General features: G+C 44.2%; 1 protein-coding gene across 1 annotated transcript in view; it reads right to left on the reverse strand.

Moving 5' to 3' along the window:
- Positions 1-3,863: 3,863 nt before the first annotated feature.
- Positions 3,864-22,727, reverse strand: part of TNN (tenascin N) — a gene marked incomplete at its 5' end in the record, with an annotated part of 34,316 nt that continues 15,452 nt past the window's right edge. The window contains 8 exons of the mRNA XM_081915467.1: positions 3,864-5,190; positions 8,054-8,217; positions 10,081-10,248; positions 11,301-11,397; positions 12,347-12,498; positions 15,575-15,707; positions 16,580-16,710; positions 21,936-22,199. Coding sequence (XP_081771593.1) covers positions 5,059-5,190; positions 8,054-8,217; positions 10,081-10,248; positions 11,301-11,397; positions 12,347-12,498; positions 15,575-15,707; positions 16,580-16,710; positions 21,936-22,199 — 1,241 coding nt within the window. The 3' untranslated portion in view covers positions 3,864-5,058. The remainder of the gene's footprint in view (positions 5,191-8,053; positions 8,218-10,080; positions 10,249-11,300; positions 11,398-12,346; positions 12,499-15,574; positions 15,708-16,579; positions 16,711-21,935; positions 22,200-22,727) is intronic.

Here is a 22,727-nt window from a genome sequence, read left to right on the forward strand (position 1 = left end):
AGCAGGTACATTGGCTTCAACTAGATGAAGAACTCTAGACTAAAACTGCCATTTTATGTTCTGTGTAGGTTGGATTTCATAAAGAATTCTAAGAATATAACTTTAAAATATCTTTATTTATAAGTAATAAGGATCTCCCCATTACATTCTGTGGCTAAATTATAAACTTTGCTAAACAATGTGAAATATTTCTGAAATGTTTCAAGATCCACAGTAAGTATCAAAATTGGCAATCGTATAGAAATACATTTTTTTTCTAACAAGCATAAGTAATTAACCATACTGGTCAAAAATAAAATTTAAGCAGAATGCAGAAGCAAACAAGACAGGTACTAACTTGATTACAGCAGAATTTAAAGCTTTCTTTAAACTAAACTATTATGTTTCTGTCTATAAAGAGTTATTTATAAACAAAAAACCAACAAGTTAGATACTTGGGACCATGTATAGTTTTGGTGAAATTTGTGTCTCCTGGACTTCTCGGTATTTGTTATTTAAAGTGTTTTTATAACAGTTTTTGTAGTTATTCATTCTCCCAAAATCTGATAACCATTTTTAAACTGGAAGTTAAGAAACACTTGTCCAAGACTCTCCTCTGTGTTCCTGGCTAAGCTGGGATTTAAAACCAGGCCACTAGATAGAAATCCAATCACTGTCCCACATTTGCTTTCACTGTGACTTGGAACCGATACAACCACTAGAGATTACAAACTTTGTTTCACATATGTGATAGGGAGAAGTTATGTTTTTACTAAAGAAAAAGAATCTTTCCCTACCACTCCCTCCACAAAATTAAGAGTATCATGTTGGGAAAATTCTGGTAGTGGGAGGAGAGGGACATAAAGCTCATCATCTTCTCTCCCTATATACATAAAATTATAAGGCTGTCATCGCACAGCCCCCATTGGAGGATTTGTCGTGCTGCACCACAATACCGGAATTGCATGAAATCAGCTTAGCCTTTGGAGGATATGTAGGGAATCATCACAATCCCAGATTTGCATGAAGTCGGGGTTAGGAAGGGGGTTAAAGGGAAGGCAAGTTGCACAATAGCTGTGCCCACAGAATGGGACTGAGAAGGAAGGGACACTAAGAGGGGGGAAAGTGGTGGTTCAAAACAGCATAAGTTTGAGTAAAGCAGTGGTGGAAAGACAATGAGAGGGAGATGGTGGTTTTAAACAAGAGCAGAGGTATGAATAAAGCGGGAAGATGTGGCAGTTTTAAACAATCATAGAATCATAGAATCATAGAGTTGGAAGAGACCACAAGGGCCATCGAGTCCAACCCCCTGCCAAGCAGGAAACACCATCAGAGCACTCCTGACATATGGTTGTCAAGCCTCTGCTTAAAGACCTCCAAAGAAGGAGACTCCACCACACTCCTTGGCAGCAAATTCCACTGTCGAACAGCTCTTACTGTCAGGAAGTTCTTCCTAATGTTTAGGTGGAATCTTCTTTCTTGTAGTTTGGATCCATTGCTCCATCTCCGCTTCTCTGGAAGAGCAGAAAACAACCTTTCTCCCTCCCTCCTCTATGTGACATCCTTTTATATATTTGAACATGGCTATCATATCACCCCTTAACCTCCTATTCTCCAGGCTAAACATGCCCAGCTCCCTTAGCCGTTCCTCATAAGGCATCGTTTCCAGGCCTTTGACCATTTTGGTTGCCCTCCTCTGGGCACGTTCCAGTTTGTCAGTGTCCTTCTTGAACTGTGGTGCCCAGAACTGGACACAGTACTCCAGGTGAGGTCTGACCAGAGCAGAATACAGTGGCACTATTACTTCCCTTGATCTAGATGCTATACTCCTATTGATGCAGCCCAGAATTGCATTGGCTTTTTTAGCTGCTGCGTCACACTGTTGGCAGAAGTTTGAGCAGTTTGAGAAGTTTGAGAAGTTTGAGAAGTTTGAGCAGAGTGAGGAAGGAGTACCAGTGAGGAGGGAAAATGGAATTTAAAACAAAATTTGAGAACTATGAAAAGGGAGTTTGGAAAGGCTCTGCTGTGTTAGCTTCTGGGTTGACCCCATCTCTGCTATTTCTCCTTGTTAAACCTGGTTTGTTTGTGATTTAAAGACCAACCCCTCAGTGTACATCTATCCCTGCTTACACAAACCTCTGCTGTTGTTTAAAACCACAATTTTCATCCCATTCTCTCTCCATCTCTGCTTTACTCAAACTTCTGCTATTGTCTGAGTGCAATGAGAAGGAGACTGCCAGAAAAAAAAATATGGCTATTTCCCCTCTTCCATTCCTCAGCTGCCTCATGTGAGAAAGATAAAGGATGTGGAGCCCTAACATATTTCATAGCACCTTCATACAGCATATTTGCCACATGAAGCAAATATGAACATGAAGTTCCAGATTTAATTTAGAAGAGATATTTTTATTAACAAGCAAACACCCAGACATGTGCCACATCCATCAACTGAAGTTAAGCTTCTCTAACTAAACAATTAGGTAGAATAAAGGTACGAAGGTTATCATGATGTAGGAAGGGGAAGGGGAACATGAGGGGAAATGGGGAAATGCAAAAGAGATTGCGAAAAAGGAGGGAGTATGAGGGATAGAATGGCACTGGAGATGAAAGCAGGGACACAAAAGGTTCTGGCATAAGAGGGGATGGTGGCTTCATAAGAGAAGGTGAAAAGGATGCTTAATAGTTGCAATATACAGGCAACCCCCATTTTAGGTGTGACCAATATGTGTGCAATCACACACATAGCACCAAACCCAGAAATGACTCAGAAAGGTAATAAAATACATCACTAAAAGGAAAGAGTGGGGGCAGAGTTTCAATTGCATGCGATTTCACGCAAGCGCACAATGACCCGGAACACAACCCTGCACAAGTTGGGGGTTGCCTGTATGGAAGGAGAAAGATGCGGGACACTGCAGTCAAACATAACTATGCACAACTACTAATTAGTGCATGGAGGGGGAAAGGACTACAGAGTTGTATTGCTAGATAGACTCAGCTAGGTCACACCCGGAAACAGAGAAAGTAAAGGCTTTGTACTTCCCGTGTTTGTGTGTGTGTGTGTGTGTGTGTGCGCATAATGTAACAAGACGGAGATGTGTGAGCTTGCTCCAAAGCTTACAGCACATGTTTGGAACTATATTCTGTATTTTCTATGGAGGGGTCTCTTGCCTGTATTATCCTTGCTGCTGCATGGAACACTGCATGACTTAGACCTTGAATCTGTTAAGTAAAGCATTTGAAACTTAAAGGTGTATGGTCTGCTCATTGCAAGAGGGGTAGAAAGAGGTCAGCTGCTGTGTGCAGATGAACAATCTATAGTCCTAACGCTGTACTGCAGCTTTTGTGAGTTTAATCTCTGCTACTGGGGCTCTCAGTATGCTAGCCCCAAATTTTGAATCCAGGTACCCAGCCGATTCTTTTGTTTATCCACACGCGTAGGTCCTCAGGGAATCATATATTAAATTCCCTCAGAGATGATGCACGAGATTACTCTGGGGATTGTTTGTGTACAAGGAGGTTGCAGAAAAAGAGTGCAGAGGACACGAAAGCGAAAGGTGAAAACAGGTGTGCAAAGCAGAACTGCAGAACAAAAGAGAGAAGTGGCTTCAGAAATGGTGTTGGGAAGGTGAAAAAGGTGAGCTTAGCAGTTGAACAGGGTGGGAAGGGGAAGCTGGAAGGGGTGAACGTGTTGGTGAGCAGAACAAGTAGGAGCGCACCCCCTAGTAAAGCATATATACAACATTAGAAATACTGACTTGCTATAAGCCCCTTTAGTCATACTTGAAATCAACATTAGGTGGTGCTATAACTAAAGTTTTACACATGGCTTGGCAAACTTAAGTCAGGTCTGAGTCACTTCAGGCTGCAGAACAGAGGCTTCTCCTTAGCACAATATCTCTGCGCATAGAAAACTACATGTCTGAGAGGAGTGTTCCCCTTAGCAAGGCATTTGGGGCAGGAGGAAACGGAGGAACACTTGTAGTATGAAATGGTACAGTTTTGTGACTTACTACAGAAACAATTTCTCAAGTGAAAAAGAGGGTGGGAGAAAAGGGGATGAAACAATTTCCCACATGGGAATAGAGCCAAAGAACAAGAACGAACAGGGGCAACGCATTCTGCTTTGCTGCTTGAGGTGAAACGGAAACTCCCCCCCCCCCCGTCCCTGCTGAAGCCTGCCTCATCTGTGTTGCACAGCAGTGCTGGCTTCCAGTGAGATCTCACTTGCTCTGTGAGATCTTGCAATATTTCAGTGAGATCATGTGAGATTCGGTGAGATCTAGCCAGAAACCAGTGCTGCTGCCACTTCTCTCCCTGCAGGGTGGGGCTGCATCTCATGGCTTTTGTCACTTGAGGCTCTTGATTCACCTTGCCTCATGGACAGGGTCAGCCCTGAAAAAGAGCAAAGGTCGTGCTTTATTTAGGAGAGGCATCTTTGAGATACAACCGCATCATTCTCAGCAGCGCTTGAGAGTTTGATACTGTTGGCTTTTGGTGACTTGACAACTGTCTTGCAGGGAACACCATGGATAGAAAAATATGTTAAATTAGCACCTTGGGTTTTGCAAAGCTACATCTCAGAAATCAGAGCACAGCAGACCAATCGGGTCCTTGTTGAGCGGAATAAGCAAATCCACCAAAGAGAGAGAGAGAGAGAGCAAAGAAGGAAAAGAGATGGTGTGGTGACTTCTTTGTTTTCTCTGGCAAGAAAAAGCAAGATCCTGCTGTGGGGGAAGTTCTTGTCAAGAACATGGAACCTTTGGAGGGCTGGAATGGGCCCTCCTGATCCATGGTAGCTATCAGAACAAGCAGAGGGAGCCGCGATAGACATGGCCCTCCACAAGAAGATTTCTGAGCCAGCCCTTAGTCTCCTATCTTATTCTTTTCAAATTGCACCCATAGTGCAGTGCAGGTTCTGTGCTGATCCCAACCAATTAAACCAGATAATTCTTCTGAGGAAGCCTGTAACCAGTTGTATGCGATTATAAATGTACTAAAATAAGCAGCCCAACGTCACATGGTTACATGATAATGCATCGCCATGTTTCACTTGACAAGCACCACATTTCATCCCTTTTAAACCCTGGGTTCCTTCCCTGCTAGAGATCTCCTTTTTCTACCCAAGATTGGGTGTGAGCGTGGACGGAACTTCATCTCAGTGTAAGGGATGGAGAACAAGTGGCCTTTCCATGGCTCCCAGTTAATTCCCTGGAAAGAGAAAAACAGGTAATCAAGCATCACACAAAGGACACTGCCCTGAGCTACACCAAGTCAGACCCCGGGCTTGTCCTTGTCGACTGGTTCTCTGGGGCTTCAGGCAAGAGTCTTTTCCAGCTCTTAACTGGAAACACCAAGGGATCTTTTGCATGCCAAAGAAACTTCTTGAATCTGTGGGCAAAAATTAAAACTCCTGCCCATGTTTATAGTAGAAATAATACCATTTCAACCATATTATTTTTCACTTACTGTTATGGCCAACAACAACAACAACAACAACAACAATAATAATAAATAATTTATTTATACCCCACCCATCTGGCTGGGTTTCCCCAGCCACTCTGGATGGCTTCCAACAAAAGAGTAAAAATACATTAAAATGTCACACATTAAAAACTTCCCTAAACAGGGCTGCCTTCAGATGTCTTCTAAATGTCAGGTAGTTGTTTATCTCTTTGACATCTGGTGGGAGGGCGTTCCACAGGGCAGGCGCCACCTCCAAGAAGGCCCTCTGACTGGTTCCCTGTAACTTCGCTTCTTGCAATGAGGGAACCAACAGAAGGCCCTCGGCGGTGGACCTCAGTGTCCGGGCAGAATGATGGGGGTGGAGACGCTCCTTCAGATATACTGGGCCGAGGCAGTTTAGGGCTTTAAAGGTCAGCACCAACACTTTGAACTGTGCTTGGAAACGTACTGGGAGCCAATGTAGGTGTTTCAGCACCAGTGTTATATGGTCTCGGCAGCTGATCCCAATCACCAGTCTAGCTGCCACAACAGCCCCCTGGATTAGAACCAGTCCCCAAAACCTTTCAATAGGTGTTGATAAACTGCCATCTAGGAAAGTCTCTCCAGATCAGAGTGCCCTCACCAGCTGATGTTTGCAGGTCTTCAGAGCACAGATGGAGTACTTCTGTTTGTCTAACTGTCTAAAATGTTTCCTGCTCCACTGGCTTGAACACTGATGTCATATCCTATTGTTATCATGTATTACTATGAATTGTGGTTTTAATTTCACTTTTATGCTGCATTTTATGAATGTTGTTAGCTATTCTTGTCTTTGTATGAGGAAGGGTGGAAAGAAGAGGAGGAGGAAGAAAAGTGTGCAATACTTTTGAGCATAGTAATTCTGAGTGATCAAAGCATTTCACATACACTGTCTTGTAATCTAGCAAGGTAAAGGTAAAGGTACCCCTGCCCGTACGGGCCAGTCTTGCCAGACTCTAGGGTTGTGCACTCATCTCACTTAAGGTGCTGGTTTTAACCTTCAAAGCCCTATACGGCCTAGGACCCTCGTACCTACGGGACCGCCTCTCCTGGTATGCCCCACAGAGGAACCTACGGTCTTCAAACAAAAACACCTTGAAGGTCCCAGGCCACAGAGAGGTTAGGCTGGCCTCAACTAGAGCCAGGGCCTTTTCGGCTGCGGCTCCAACCTGGTGGAATGCTCTGTCACAAGAGACAAGGGCCCTGCAGGACTTGACATCTTTCCGTAGGGCCTGCAAGACAGAGCTGTTCCGCCAGGCCTTTGGTTAGGGCGCAGCCTGACTCCCTCCTCTGGCAACCTTTACAAAACTTTATGGCTGCCATCAATCTTGATTTTAATTAATTTTTATAATGTTTTTATAATGTCGCACTATTTTTGGTGTTGTTAGCCGCCCTGAGCCCGGCTTCGGCTGGGGAGGGCGGGATATAAATAAAATTTATTATTATTATTATTATTATTATTAAGAGGCTGGGAGCCAGCGCTGTCCGCAGACACTTCCGGGTCACGTCGCCAGCGTGACAAGCTGCATCTGGCGAGCCAGCGCAGCACACGGAACGCCGTTTACCTTCCCGCTGGTAAGTGGTCCCTATTTATCTACTTGCACCCGGGGGTGCTTTCGAACTGCTAGGTTGGCAGGCGCTGGGACCGAACGATGGGAGCGCACCCTGCCGCGGGGATTCGAACCGCCGACCATGCGATCGGCAAGTCCTAGGCGCTGAGGTTTTACCCACAGCGCCACCCGCATCTAGGAAGGTAGGTCACTATTATTAGCCTCTTATTCTTTGTGCAGGAAGAGCTTGCCAAAGGCTACCACCTGCCTGTGAGATTCAACCTGGGGAGGAAGAGCCTTTCCTGAGTCATAGTTGTCTCTAAACCACTAAGGCACTGCTCTGTGGCTCCTCTTTCTCCATAAATCTGCTGCAATGTGCTTTTCAGCAGAAATGCGGCAAAAGGGCACAAGGGCTCATCTTCCCATCTTTCAGGCTCTTTGTTCCAGACCTCAGCAGCCATTTTCTGACATATTTGGGGGGGGGGGGAGTCTGTGCTCATGATTAAGTTGTGAGAATTTCAGTTTTCAGATTTTCCTAACAACTGTATGAGAAAACCTAATACTGCAATCCTATATACACCTCTACCTGGGAATAAGTGTCCGTGGGGCTCACATTTGAGTAGACATGTGTAAAATGTTTTAATGGATGGATCCAATGAAAAACAAATCAAACATTTCAGCCCTAGGCATAACAACTCCTGATATAAATTCAGAGTTAAGAGATGGCAGGATAGAAAGGGTTTCCATTCCATTTGTGAGACTGCTAAGGCAGTTCCAAACTTTAATGACAACTGCAGGGAAGTGCCTCATGTTGCCAGAACTTTAGTAGGCACTTGGGAAAAAAATTGCATACCTGATATATAAAAGGAGAACCATGCAGTGGGTGTGGGGACCTGTGGCCTTCCAGGTGTTGCTGACTACAACTACCATCAGCGCCAGCCAGCATGGCCAATAGCCAGGGATGATGGGAGTCGTGATTCAGCAGCTTTTGGAGGGCCAAAGGTTCCCCACATTTGCTGGGCAGAGTGCCCAGTACTCACCTCACTGTGCTTGTCTTCGCCATATTTGCCATTCAGATTGGCCAAGTGGCAGTTCTTATACCACCAGCCACCGTGATGTGTGATTGCGCAGTTGCTGAGAGCGATGTCGCTGTCCCTGTCCCAGGTGGTAAATCTCCAACCATTGTGGTAAGTCATGGCATCCCCTGAATTGGGGGAAGAAAGGCAGCATTAGGACTATGGGGAACCTGGCTTCATTAAAACCCAAGTACACCTGGGTACCTGAAATAAGAGCTGCGAAAGCCTGCCTAGAGGAATCAGGAATGCAAGGTAACTTTTCTCAACTACACAACTACTGCTAAAATGAGAGAACACAAATGGCCAGCTATACAAGATTTGTATCAGCATCGGCTTCTCCTGCATAAATGTGCAGCTTAGATGGATGTTGGAAATGTAGTCAGCTCACAGTGGACTTTATTCACTGCTAGTAAACCTGCATGATTATACAGATATACTGGAAGTAAATTATTAAAAGTATTATGGGGAATTCTGTAATAGCCCCTTTTTTGTTCTTCTGAGCTGGACATACTTCTGAGTAGACAGACCTAAGACTGCACAGTTAAAGGAGTGACTAACAATGAAGCGAATAAATAGCTAGTAATAAATCTCTTCATAGCACCTACCACTGAGGCACCAAAAAGTATCCCTTCTGGCAGAGGAGTGGCTTTTGGGAAGTTGAGAAATCGTTACACTGATGGAGTCAACAAACACAACTGGAGTATGAGAAAGGTGGCAAAGGTGTTTTTCTGTAAATATGCTATATTACCTACTAAAGGGGATTATGATTTTTGTTGGAAGGGTAATGGGAAAATATTACTGGCTCCTTAAGTGCCAGGGTCATACTCGATTTAGGCATAAAATTTATGTTGTCTGTGCTAGTGTTGTCTCTTTACACATACTCCCATTTATGTATATAGCACACAGGTGTGGTTTTGCTCCATCTATAAAACCACACATGTATATCTCTCTCTTTGTACACAGGTCATAAAGTGATTTCATGGGGAAGAACTGCAAATAAAGCTTTGTGCTTTCTATAAGACTATACTGTTAAACCAGCCTTCTCCAACCTGGTGCCCTCCAGCTGTTTTGGACTTCAGCACCATGTGCTGGCTGTGGCCAATGAGTGCTGTGGCCCAGAAGAGAAGGGGAGCACCAGGTCAGTACATAAATTATTTCGATTCTGGCCATGTTAACACCTGACAAGTTAGTTAGCTCCACCCAGTGAAGGGTGTCTCACTGCTTCTGTGTCCAGTGTCTACTGTCGCAGGAAACCGCCCCCCAATCATTCAGTTTGTACAAACTTCACACACACTCACGCTCACACACTACATACGCTATGCTTCTGTTATAAATTCATAGAAAATCAACCATACATCGGATTTGCACCGTTCCACTTTTATTTTACTCCATGAAGGAAGGACTACAAAATGGGGAAGTTTGATACAGGGCAGCCATAATCCCTTCAGCATACCAGCACATACACAGGAGCCCTGCCCAGTTGCTATGCCAACCCTGATGGTCCCAGACAGAAGACCATCAAGATCACAAAGAACTTGCATATGGGAGTGGATTCAGCATGGACTGGAACAAAGGACAATAATCAGCTCTTCCCTCTGGGGGCAGGAAACTGCAAACTCCCCCCTGTCACCTGGAAAGTACTCATGGGGAGGGGGAAAGGGGGAAACAGCCAGGTGACAGGACACTCAGGTTACCACCACAACTCCTCCCTCAACCCCTCCTTTCTGTAATGTATGTATGATGTTTCTGGGGGTCTTGATCTACAGGGTGGCAATTTCAAAAGTCTTTGCACACCATTTTTCTGGGTCCTTCCTCTCTCCTGCAAGTGAGGGGAGCACCCTGTTGCAACAGATCAATAAAGGCCAAACCTATAGGCTGCTGTTTTGCTCCAAGTTATCCTGGTTGGTGTCTTTGTTTTTGTCCAAGGGAGCCCGCGGATTTTTCCGTTAGCACTACACACGATACTGCAAGCCAAATAACGTTTCCCTTACCAGCGGTGCCTCTGTACTTCCCCACGGAGAGCTTGTATCGATCCCTGCTGGAGCCCACCTGGAAGAGGTCGTAGACGGCGTAGGCAGACTCATTGTGCGTTCGTAAATCCACCCTCAGTTCATAGGGAACGGGGACGTTACTGGTGAGCTGATGCAGCTTTTCAAGGCCTGAAAGTAACAGTCCAGAGTAAGTTTGCAGACAACCACAGTTCCAATTGTCCGTGGCCAGCAAGAAATATTTCCAGGCAACAAAGCCAGAAAGTTTTCATGACAAAGCTATAAATTTCAGTATGTCCAGAGTAAACTTAGCTGAACTCCACCCATTGTTTTTGCGACATAAATGCATTGCTCTTCGGAGGCAATGTGCCTTCACCTCTCCTGCTGCCTGGGGGCTGCTCCCTGCACCACCAGCCTGAGCCAAGCGCAAGCCGGCTGGCCGGGGCAGTCTGTTGGCCAGCTTGACTTGAGCGGTGAGGCAGGGTAGCTCGAAGGCAGCGGGGACAAAGGTAGAGGTGTCAATGGCAGCTCTTGCAGGGCACTCACCAGATGTGCATGCTCTCCTTTGGGAAGAGACAGGGCTGGCCGGGGGGGGGGGCTTTGAAGACCGCCCCCCAGGTACACGTGGGTGACCCAGGGATTTGCTTTGAGTGATTTGCTTTTCCCTGCTTGGAGCCCTCGCTCCTCTCCAATCTCTCCTCTCCCTCCGTTTGCCCTTCCTCTCCTCTACCTGCTCAGCTCCTGGCAACTGATTTGTATGCGAAGGGAGCAGCTTGAAGAGTCCTCCAGCACAGACAGGCTTCTGCTGCTTGGCACTGCCAGCGCACCCGCCCCAAGAGCTGAAGACCCACACACAAGCTCCCAGGGGAGAAGGACTTTTGGGGGTGTTGGCAGCAGCAGCAGCATCCACCAATTGAAACCAAGAAAGAAAGCACTGAGAAAGAGACCCCCCCTCCTTTTTGTGGTTCCTTTCCTTCCCACTCCCTCCATTGTGCATCTTCTCCAGTGCAACTAGTTGGTGATACTGGCAGTTGCGCCCCTACAAATCTTGCACCCGGGGCCACAGCCCCTCTCGCCCTGCCCACCCTAAGCCACTGAGCTCACCTATCCATCTGGCCAGAAAGCCCAGATAACTATATATGCACGAGCAGCAGCACTTTTTACACTTTTTACAAAAACTGTGGCACCCTTCCCTGGTCACATACAGAATGCAGATACAGTACCAAGCCAAAATTCCCCAGCAGGGTCTCCAAAGCCTTCAACGTAATTCCTCCAGCGCTTAAAGAAATCCAGCTGCCCTGTGTTCCGTCTCTGAAAGACCTGCGAAAGCAAACAAAAGCCAAGTGACAGGTCTGGTCCCTTGAACACAGAACACCAATGATAGGATGAGAGATGGAAACTGAAGATAAGAAGGCTCAAACAACAGGCGCAATAAGAAATACCTAACCTGATGAGGCCAACTTAATTTGACCATGAATTATAGAATTCTCCCCATCTGAATATCTCTATTTTGTTTGTAGAGTAACACCAATGCCTTTGTGGTCCTTTCTTTCTTTCTTTCTTTCTTTCTTTCTTTCTTTCTTTCTTTCTTTCTTTCTTTCTTTCTTTCCATGGCACCTGTGCAGCTCTATGCAGCTTTTGGTTCTTCTCCTCTCTCTCCCCACCCCACCCCCCACTTCATGTGGTTATTGATTAAATCACAGGAGGAAAAAGACCCCCTTATCTCACCAATATTTCTTTTTGTGCAGAGTTTAAACCATTGTGTGCATGAACTCATGCATATCAGTAAGCTGTAAAGGCAGGGAGGGGAGAGAGACGAAGTAAACAGCGTGGAGAAACCAGTTCCCAAATTAGAAATTCTCCTGGTTAAATGATAATGCAGAAAAGAGGAAACCAAAGGGCTGAACCAGCCCACAAGCAAGAACAGGAAGCAATGCAGGACATCCACTCACCCCTAACAACGAAACTTCGAGATAGGCTTTTTGAAGCATATGAAGACCCTGCCTTGTGCTGTTGCATTTCTGACTACCACTGCTAGCTTTCCAGGGGTTTGTGCTTTGACCTGCGTGCTGCTACTCACCTCATCCCCCACAATACTGCCTGAATTTTTGTGCAGGTCCTGCAGAGGCAAGTATGCTTTTGGTGTGGTTGGTTGCAATATGACCACCAAGTGATGCTGCCTCATTCCCCTTGGTGAAAAGGGCCAAATCTGTCGCATGAGTGCTTTGTGAAAGGATAGAAAATAGAGCTGTTTAAGAGCAGAACTCACTATCCATCCGCCTCCATCAGTGGCCATGTCACAGTACACCTGCAGGGGTCTGTTGACGTCACCGTTCAGGTAGATGGTGTACATGCCGCTGGCAGAGTGTCCGTTTTCCTGGGTCTGGCTGCAGTCCGCAGGGAAGGGATAGCGCAAACTGACTGCAGGAGCAAAGGAGGGGGGAAGCCAAGTGAGCAAGTTCAAAAAGAAAGATGAAAAACAAAGAATATTTGTACAGCACAGCAATATAAAGGAGGCCAGGGCCACCGTTTCTCTAGATTTTCCAGTTTTCCATTCTTAAGTTCAGTTTGCAAAAATGTTGGGGAGGGGGAATTTGTATGCAAGTTCACATGCATTTTCTGTGCCTTCCTCCTAATACACATTTTTGCACACAGCTTAATCAAATGCATTTTATGCATTATTTTCACTAATGTGTGCATTTTTGTGTACTCTCCCTTTCTTTATATATACGGTTTTTTGTTTTGACAACTGCTTTGCAAAATTTGGACAACTGCAAATTTCAATTGATAGCTGAATTTCAGTTGGTGTCGGAAAGAGCAAGAATAGGCCAAATAAATCTATCCCCTATTGTACACAGACCACGAATAGCAGAGGGCAGGGAGACCCAAAAGGAGGCATGAACATGATCAAATGCGGTTCCATAAATCAAGGCTAAGGCTGCCAGCCTGTACATACTTACTGTTAGCATTTGTTTGGAACACCCAGCAGAAACTGAACTGGATATAGAATTCCTGCTGGAGGAGCACACTTTACCTTGCATACAATCACACTGAGACACACTGAGTTTAGGAAAAGAAGCAAGCTAATATTTGTTACCAGAAATGCAGGCTCGACAGGAAATATCTCTAATTCTGTCTACCTACAATGGAGATGCAAGAAGCGGTCCTTGCTTTTGCACCTCAAGAGGGAGAGCTCAAAGTCATCAGGGAGGCATGAAGGAGAAGGAAGATGGGTAGGAAGGGAAACCACCAACCCTAAGATTATCCGTCTGAAGGAAGGTCAACAAAAGGAAGACAGCCGAGGAAGTCTGGCGTTTCCTCTCTCTGTCTGCTCTTTCTCATGCAGTTACATCAGCCTGCAGTGCAAATTGATCAGCACTCTGTCACTTCCAGCACTTACCTGGGAGCAAGTCCCATGGAATGTGATAGGATTGACTTCTGAGAAGACATGCATAGGATTGCACAGCATTTATGTCTAGCTGTGTTTGCTTATAGCCATCTCTCCAAACCCTTGTCTTTCCTTCTCTCTTACTGTTTTTCCCACTGTCAGTTTTTCAGCTTATATGCTTCTCAGGGAGCAAATGAAGGATGAAGAATACAATTGTTCCTTTCAAATAAACAGTAGGTCTGTGACCCTGATGGCTTTGTCCATATATCTTTCTGAGTTGAGGCAGTGTAGCAGAAAACCCAGCATGACTTGTGAGCTCCCACTTCAAATCTCACTTGAGTCATGAACTCACAAAGACCAAATAAATGGATAGATATTATAGTATATTGTTATGTACTAAGCTTGGATCCTAGAACAATAGGTAAGTGGGATTCTAGAATGCAACAACTGATTGGCTTGCAGGAGAAGACCAATCAGGCTGGTAGGATCATAGAATGCAACAGCTGATTGGTCTGCAGGAAAAGACCAATCAGGCTCCAGGAGGGAAGCAGAATCAGCCAATCAGACGAGACTCATTGTGTAAATAATGTACGTACAGTGGTACCTCGGGTTAAGTACTTAATTCGTTCCGGAGGTCCATTCTTAACCTGGAATTGTTGTTAACCTGAAGCACCACTTTAGCTAATGGGGCCTCCTGCTGCCACCGGAGCACGATTTCTGTTCTCATTCTGAAGCAAAGTTCTTAACCTGAAACACTATTTCTGGGTTAGCGGAGTCTGTAACCTGAAGCATATGTAACCCGAGGTACCACTGTATATAAAAGCCTGAGGTTTTGGGGGGAAATTGATTATTCTTTTTATAAGCTGCAATAAAGAGTATGAAATCACTGCAGGACTCCGAGTATATTTCATAAATCTACATGGAAAATACTCCTGTTTAAGTTTGAAGAAGGGGTTTTCTGAACAATCCAGCTTTAAAGCTGTCTACTTGTTATTAGACAACTGTTTTGTGCTTGCCCACTTAATTCTTAAGTATGCCAACATTTAAAAAATGGACTTGTTTGTAGCTTTTGTCAACTTTAAGGTTGCCTTTGGCTCCATCAGCACACCTCTCGTCATTTTGTGTAAGGATGTTATATTCAAACACCAGTCTGAATGTAAGATTTCATCACACTGAACTCTTCTTCCACCGTATTCCCAAATATAGTAGCATCAAACAAGGTTTTATACTGGAGCCTCACCTTTTAAACTTATTTAATAATGATGTTAACATCTGAATTAAAACAGGGTCCCTACTTTCTGGTCGTCTCTGAGCTGATGATAAGATTCTCCCATCTCATTCTCTGTTGAGGCTTCACAGATGGTTAGCATCCTTGAATTCGTTTTGCCACAAAAGGTCTCGGGTATAAGCTAAAACAAAAGTCCTTCTTGCTCACCACAGATGAGCTCCTCCTAACTGGTGTCTTGATGATCACTCTCATAACTGAGTTTACTTTCCAGTTAAGGGGCTCAGCAGTCACATCTACATTATGGAAAATTAAAAACTGGAAAACATGTATGCGGTACTTTGAAATTCTGGCATATTTACTATGTAAGATCTGAAAGTGCCGCCAGTTCTTGACCTGTTAAAACTTATTCCACTATTACTATTCAAATCTGACGTGCAAAATCATCAAATTTAGAATGTCTTCAGAATAGGCTATTAAGACATTGATCTTAGGATTCTTTTAAATATACCCATAATGTTTCTCAGATCACCAGAAACAGGAGTTCAACCTCTCAAAGCAAAAATACATGTTAGATGGTGATGGGCACATTCCCTCAGCTCAATTCAGTACTGGGTTTGGCAAACAAAACTATATTAAGTTTAATCTGAGCTCAATTTGTGTTCCATTCTGCTCCTGATGATATCATCAAATACTTGGTTATAAAAATGAATGTGTATGATTTGTGATTATGGTTTTCAGTCACATATTTTCCTACTAAGATTCCGTTTGGTGCAAATTACTTCTTCCCCTGGAGACCCCAAGAAGGCGGCTAAAATCCTGAAATTTCAGCACAATCTTGAACAACAGGTCGAGGAAGTTTTGCTGCAGTTCCCCAAACCTACCTGTAGAAAAGGTGGTAGTTGTTTTTCGACTCCAGCGGTCTCCCTTAAAGGCCATGATATGTATGGTGTATTTGGTTCCTCGAGTAAGGCCTTCTAGGACAAACCTTTCCTCATTAGGACCTAACCGCACTTCCTGACACACAAAAGAAAAGAGAGGCAAAAATTACATTTCATTGACAATTTGGCTCCAGCCCTTCTTGACCTTCACCTCCAATCCCTGTAAGAGGCAGGGAGAGAGATGACTGGCTACCCAAGGATGGTTGTGATCCATGGGGAAGTGAAAAATGCAGTTTTTCTAGAGGAGGGTAGGGGAACGTGTGGCTTCCATCATCCCTGACCATCAGGCATGCTGGCTGGGGCTGATTGGAATTGATTCCACAGGATCCAAAAAGACACAGACTGCCCTTCCTAGAGGAGCAAGTCAGATGCACACAGTACTCGGTGAATAATAGTTGAGGTTCGTAGTTCATAGCATTCATAGAATAAGTTCCAATATTTGAAGAGAAGAGGCTGTATTTATATTCCCAAAACACAAGGATGGAGCAATTCAAATTAAAAGCTTCACTTTTAATCTCTGAAATCAACTGTTCTTTTTCTGCTTTTTAAAAGGTTGTAAAAATACTGTTTTATCTCTAGGCTGCATTTCAAGATTGCTTTTATAACTGCTGTTTCTATAATTTGCTTTTATGTGGTTTTAATGCCTTATTATAATTGTATATCATAAACCATCTTGTGTGTGGGCTGGACATTTTCAGAACTAAAATGAGGCAAAAGGGGGCCCCTGACTATATAGTGGCTACATGCCAAATCTTCATGATGATTCAGTGTTGCTTTACAGTTATGCCACCTGTACCAACTTTTCATATAACTTAAAAACATTAAATGCAAAGCATATGTAGCGAATCTCTGTATCAAATCTGGGTTCACTGGTGAAAAGCTTGTGCGTTTTTGAACTGTTGGCTTAGCTAATCTTACATTTGCTCACATAGCAATTTACAGACTTACCTTGATAGTACCATCTGGTTCCCGATAGGTGAGAAGATAGCCACTGATCTGAGCATCAGGTGGTGTCCAAGTGACCAATCCACTGGACTGTGTTACATCTGACACACGGACATTCCTGGGATGGTCAATTTCTAGGCAAAAGACAAAGCGGGTGAAGGTGTTTTAAGCTGCTATATGGTTTATTCATTACAATAACCTGTGTAGAAAGAAAGAGATTTGACCTCCCCATATTCCTAAGAGGAATTGAACAAACTACTGGAAGAACCATTTCCCCCTCCACAATTCCCTGAGTGGTTAGAAATTCCAAGGTCTGCCTTTATTTTCCTTGTTAGGAGTATTAAAATCTTTTGCAAAACAGTCTAAAGCAGCATCAGTTCCACTCGCGCACACACACACACCCAATCCTGCTTTGCGAAAGACAGTAGCCGTTTCTCCACCTTTGCTTCATGCCGGCTCTGTCTCTGGGTTAGCATACATCTTATTTCCACTAAGATGCTGTTTTATTCAGCCTCCAGCCCAAGGAGCTTGGGGATGCTGCATACTTCAGTGCCTCAAAGTAGTGAACCAGGCCATTAGAAACATCCAGGGCCATCAAGCTATCACAAAGTGTTTACATTTGAGATAAGTAAAAAAAAAACCTGCTCCTTTTCCCTTATGGGGTACCCAAGAGCCCATATAGAGTCCTTTTGTAGGTTCTCTATCAGTAGGAGAAAATAACAGAGACCAACCAGAGAATATTGAGAAGCAAAGCAGCTAGTAAGCCTGATCTTTATTGATCTGTTGCAACAGGGTGCTCCCCACCCACACAGGAGAGAGGAGGAGGACCTTGAACAATGGCGCACAAGGCCTTATATATGCATGTTGAAATTCCCTGCCCTGAAGCTCCAGACCACCCCTCCAAACATACATCACAGAAGGGTGTAGCCCAAGACCACCCCCAACAAACATCATACCTACATCACAAAAAAGGCGGTCTACAACAGAAATTTGAATGTTGCTGTTTTTCCTGTCTGCCAAGTTATCTGATAATGCCTTATCTGATTGCCCTTTCTGGTGGTCCGGCCATTCCTTTGAGATGGCAATTACCGTACCTAATTCCTGAGACAATGGGAAGGTTTCTTTCACCTCCTCCCTCCTTGCAGAGAAACACTTGGTCAGCTTGGGAGTCAAAATGCTTTCAGGACTGTCCCCCTGCGCTGCTCCAGACATGCGGTTCACACACTCACGTACGTGCCTGCCTGGCACATTGATGAACATTTATTATATATCTAAGACCTTAAAATTCTTATAACATGTTATTTAGAAAAAAGACTAGACTTGTGAATGTGGTTTCAGAAATTATTTAGAGCCACATTAGATTTTACATGGCAGTCTCACAGCTTTCCCCCCACCTCAATGAAAATCAGCTGCAAGAGGCCATGGGAATAGCCAGGGGGAGCAGGGGGTGTCTGCTCCCCCCCTAAATCAAGCAAATAAATAGACTTAACTAAGGTTCTCCCCCCCCCCCATGCAAGAGGCTGTAGTCTTAAGTGGAGAGGGGGAAGAGGCCATAGCAACGTCTCATCTCCCATTCATTGAGCAGAAGCTAGGGGAAAGAAATTTGACCAGAAAAGTAATCAGAGGGGAAATAGTAGAGCAGTTCTTGTGCACTATAGCTCCTCTGCTTAAGCTCAGCAAGATGGCTTTTGGGTAACAAGGAAATCGACTTCCCCTTGGCCTTCTCTGTGGTGGCCACCAGTTCCAGAATGCCCTCCTTAGGGATGCCTGCCTGGCGCTGAGGAGACTTTCCTGACTGAAAGGCTGTGCCCATTCCAAGTCAAGTCCAAAGGTAGGAAACATGGAAAAGGCTGGCAGGGGTCTTGAAGCTGCCCTGGGGAGCAGACTGAGCAAGCACAGGGGTCACCTGGGCACAGACTCCCCCGCTATGGAGAGAGACACGGTGTGTTTCAGCTGCCATCAGCCCCAGCCAATGGCAAGAGACTATCTGGGGGGCCAAAGGATAGCAAACCCTAGTTTTAATTATAACAATTTTGTAACTATACTTATAAATTAATGTATTTAGATTAATGCAAAAATGAAGCCGCTTTTATCATTTTGAGGTGCTGCAGTTATTCTTTTATGGTAATGCATAAAGTGCCCCACCCCCAAAAATGAGATTGATGACCAGATAAAATAATTTTAATTTATCCAGGCTTTTCAAGAGTTTCTTTTTCTTTCAATTACAACTGAATTTTAATTTTTTTATATAACATGTTTGCTGATTTTATTTACTGCTCTCAAGCTGCTCTGAAAGTTTTAACTGAACAGCAGGGTACCGAATTCATATAATAAGTAACTACTTTGGCCCCTACGCTGGGTAATAAATCAGTATAACATGGGAACATGTGTTTCAACCTGGCTTAAGTAGGAAAAAAAATCTCACAAGATCATTTAAAAAACAGGTAGTATACCATATTTTTCCATGTTTAAGACTATATTTTTTCCTAAATTTCTGAAGTTTAAAATAAGGAGTCGTCTTATACATACTGCATTTTCTTAATTTTGAGTCCCAAAAATTAGGGGGAGTCTTACACATGGGGGCGTCTTATACACGGAAAAATATAGTAATGAGTACTTCAGATCTGTGTGAGAAAGAATGGGTGGATTTTATTTTTGTCAGACTCGTTATCTAAGAACTTGCTTACATAAATCAGTTACAGAAAAGATTTGCGGCAGTTGAAGAGGCCGGAAGGCCTTGCATGAGGGCAGGCAGCCTCTTATCTTGTGCTGAAGCTCCAATATTATGAAGTTAGCTCTGCGCACAAAGCTGCCTGTGGTTCTGTGTTCTCTGGCTGCCCTTCCACATGTCTGGAACTCTCATCATGGCTGGCAAACTGGCAGACAAACAGCAACACACATGCCAGACCAATCCTTGTTTCTGGCTGGTAGCTGAGCAAGCTCAGCCCATAGGCTACTATAAAATAAAATTTAAAAATGCCAGGACACATAAATCAATGTTTTGCCAACCTCCTGTTTAGTTGATTCTTGAACTGCAGCCGTAAGAGCAGGCTGTGCTATTTCAAGGCAAACATACAACACAGAGTTGATAGTGACAGCATAGAGTTGTCATAACTATCAGATCTCCATAGCCATACAGCTACAAAAAATTACACACATGTCAGAGTATCTGTAAACATCACCATCCAAATGCAATCCCACTAAAACAAAACTTATTTTCATGAGCATAGTAAAGCTCCTCTTAGTTTTTAAGAGTAGTTTGATAGAGACTTTGATTCCCCCATGGGTTCACACATATCTTTCATTCCACAGTTGCATTTGGTTCACACATATCTTTCATCCCACAGTTGCATTTGGTCAAACAGGTTTTGCGGTTTTTTGAAACAATATAAGAATCCACAAAGCCTGTTTACCAGAGGTGATGTGGGATAAATGAACACATCCGCCAGGAGCATGGTGAGAAAACATTCAGTTCATTCTCCCATGAACACTTACCTGGAGGTAAATCACACTGAACTCAATGGGGCTCAGATCTGAGTATACATGATTAAGCTGACTGTGGATCTAGCCAACATGGTGCCCTGCTGATGGGTTGGACTCCAACTCCCATCAGTCCCAACCAGCATGGCCAATGGCCAGGGATCACCTGACCAGGTCACACATTAGCCAAATCTGATATAGGGGATGTTCCAGCTTAAGAAGCGGTTTAGTCCTGCTGGCCACATGACCTGGAAAGCTGTCTGTGGACAAACACCGGCTCCCTTGGCCTGAAAAGCGAGATCAGCACAGCACCCCATAGTTGCCTTTGACTGGACTTAACCCTCCAGCGGTCCTTTACCTTTACCTTACTGTCCCTTCGAGAAGTCAAGTTCCCAGTCGTGCGCGCACACACATCCCAGCAAAGTTAGTGTTGTCTAATAAGAGAGTCCAGCTAGGTGTGCGTGAATTTGGCAGTTCAAAAAATAAATTATGCTGTAATATGAAGACTCTGAGCAGGCAAAATTGGCTGCAGGAGAGGGAAACTGGCAGAGAAACAGCCTGAAAAAATGTCCAGTGCAAGCTTCTTCACATGTGGACAACAGAGGGAGCTGCAGGGCCTCAAATTCACCTTCCTAGGACAAGGTATGTCAGTAGGCTTGCCATTAGTATTGTGCAGTACTGCTTCTGCAAATTTTGTAGTATCTCACTATGTCCATAATACTGCTATTTGTATAATGAAGGAAGTTCCATTAGTATTCCATTACATATAGTGTTGGGAGAAGTCCACAGAGCAGATATCCATATTTCCCTATGGGGTGATGTAGCACAGAGCCAGAAGCATCGAGAGCAGAAATTTTTCAGTGCTGCATAACTGCTAAGCCTTAGCAATGCTAAGGGTCAAAGCATACATGGTGTTAGAAATGTGATTTAATCTCGCTTGTATCATTGTTGCTTTAAAAAAAAACAAAAAAACCCCTCTGATTCTGTTTTATGGCTTTAAAAATGAGTTGGGCCCTGAAACCAACACAGAAACCAGTGCAGATATCCAAACACAGCTGTACAATGCCCAGAGTAGCAAGTCCACTTAACAAACTGACCACTACATTCTTATTTCAGCTGTAATTTCAAAACCTCTTTTAGAAACAGCCCTGCATTATTTTTTTAATTAAGCGAGGATAATACTCCTGGGCATTCCATTATAGGGCTAAGGAACAGATTACTGAAATAACTATTATTGTCAGCATCACCCAAAAAAGCTCTGGAGCCAACAGAGATTTGACAGCCTTGTTAATGCTTAACTCTAGTTAATGCACGGAGGGGTTAAGACCATGGAGTAAGCTGCCCTGCCAGGCGTAGCTGCATCACATCCTCTCACCTTGGGAATAAGGGTTACCAAACTCTGTTCTCTCACTCTCCACCATGTGAACCTGACCCGTAAGGATGTCTAAGCTGGATGGCTTTAGCAAGCCATATTTGTGTTTCTATACAGATAATTTAGAAACTCTTACTATTTTTGAAACTAAGTTCTACTGCCCATCTTTTCTTGCTGCTTTATGGAAAAGCACATGAATCTAACCTTTGAAGAGTTTGTAAGTAAACTATTTTTAAATTGCCAAATGTGTGGTCTCTTTGCTAGGGGAAGGGGGGGGGACTTTGGAAGGGGGTTTAGAAGGGGAGATCTTAAAGGTCTAACACCAACATTTCCATACTTTGCTGCACGTTTTGCTATATTAAATCTCTGCCAAGCCTCTCTCACTAAAGAGTAATTGCCCCAAACCTGGATCTAGGCATCCAGGGAATTCATCTTTCAGTTCTGTAACCGCATCATTAAAAACCAACAATCCCATCACCTCTCTCCACTGCTCCTCACTTAAGTTACCTGTCAGTGTCTTTGTGATTGTCCTCTTGCTCTGCTGGCTCCCCTTCAAAGCCCAGATGTAGATGACATACTCCATGCCTGGCTTCAGCCCAGTCAAGGTGGTGCTGGTCTTATCCTTCCCAACTGTGATCTCTCTGGTGTCTCCATCAGCAGAGGTGTAGCTAAGTATGTACCGGTCTATAGGAGCCAATGCCTTATTCCAAGAGATAGTGGCTGTGTTCTCTGTTGCTTGGTCTGTTTTCAGGTTTGTAGGGCCATCTATCTCTGTGAACCAAAATGGAGGTATTATTATTGTTTTCTTTCTATATCAGTTATAACCTTCTTGAGACTTTGTCATTTATTATTTTGATCTGTGGGACTTTACTTTGCCATGGCTAGACTGGCAAGTAGATTTTTTACTCGGAAGTAAAATGTCGTGCATACGTGCATCTTGATGCGTAAGAATTTGAATTAACTAATGTGAGGGAGGGGCAGAATCTGGGAAGGTGGAATTAGCCATTGATGATGCAACGCGGGTGGTGCTTGGGACGCGGGTGGCGCTGTGGGTTAAACCACAGAGCCTAGGACTTGCCGATCAGAAGGTTGGCGGTTTGAATCCCCACAACAGGGTGAGCTCCCCTTGCTGGGTCCCTGCTCCTGCCAACCTAGCAGTTTGAAAGCACGTCAAAGTGCAAGTAGATAAATAGGTACTGCTCCGGCGGGAAGGTAAACGGCGTTTCCATGCGCTGCTCTGGTTCGCCAGAAGCGGCTTAGTCATGCTGGCCACATGACCCAGAAGCTGTATGCTGGCTC

The sequence above is a fragment of the Podarcis melisellensis genome (assembly GCF_964234715.1).
Source record: "Podarcis melisellensis genome assembly, chromosome: 6".
In the NCBI taxonomy this organism is placed as follows: domain Eukaryota; kingdom Metazoa; phylum Chordata; class Lepidosauria; order Squamata; family Lacertidae; genus Podarcis; species Podarcis melisellensis.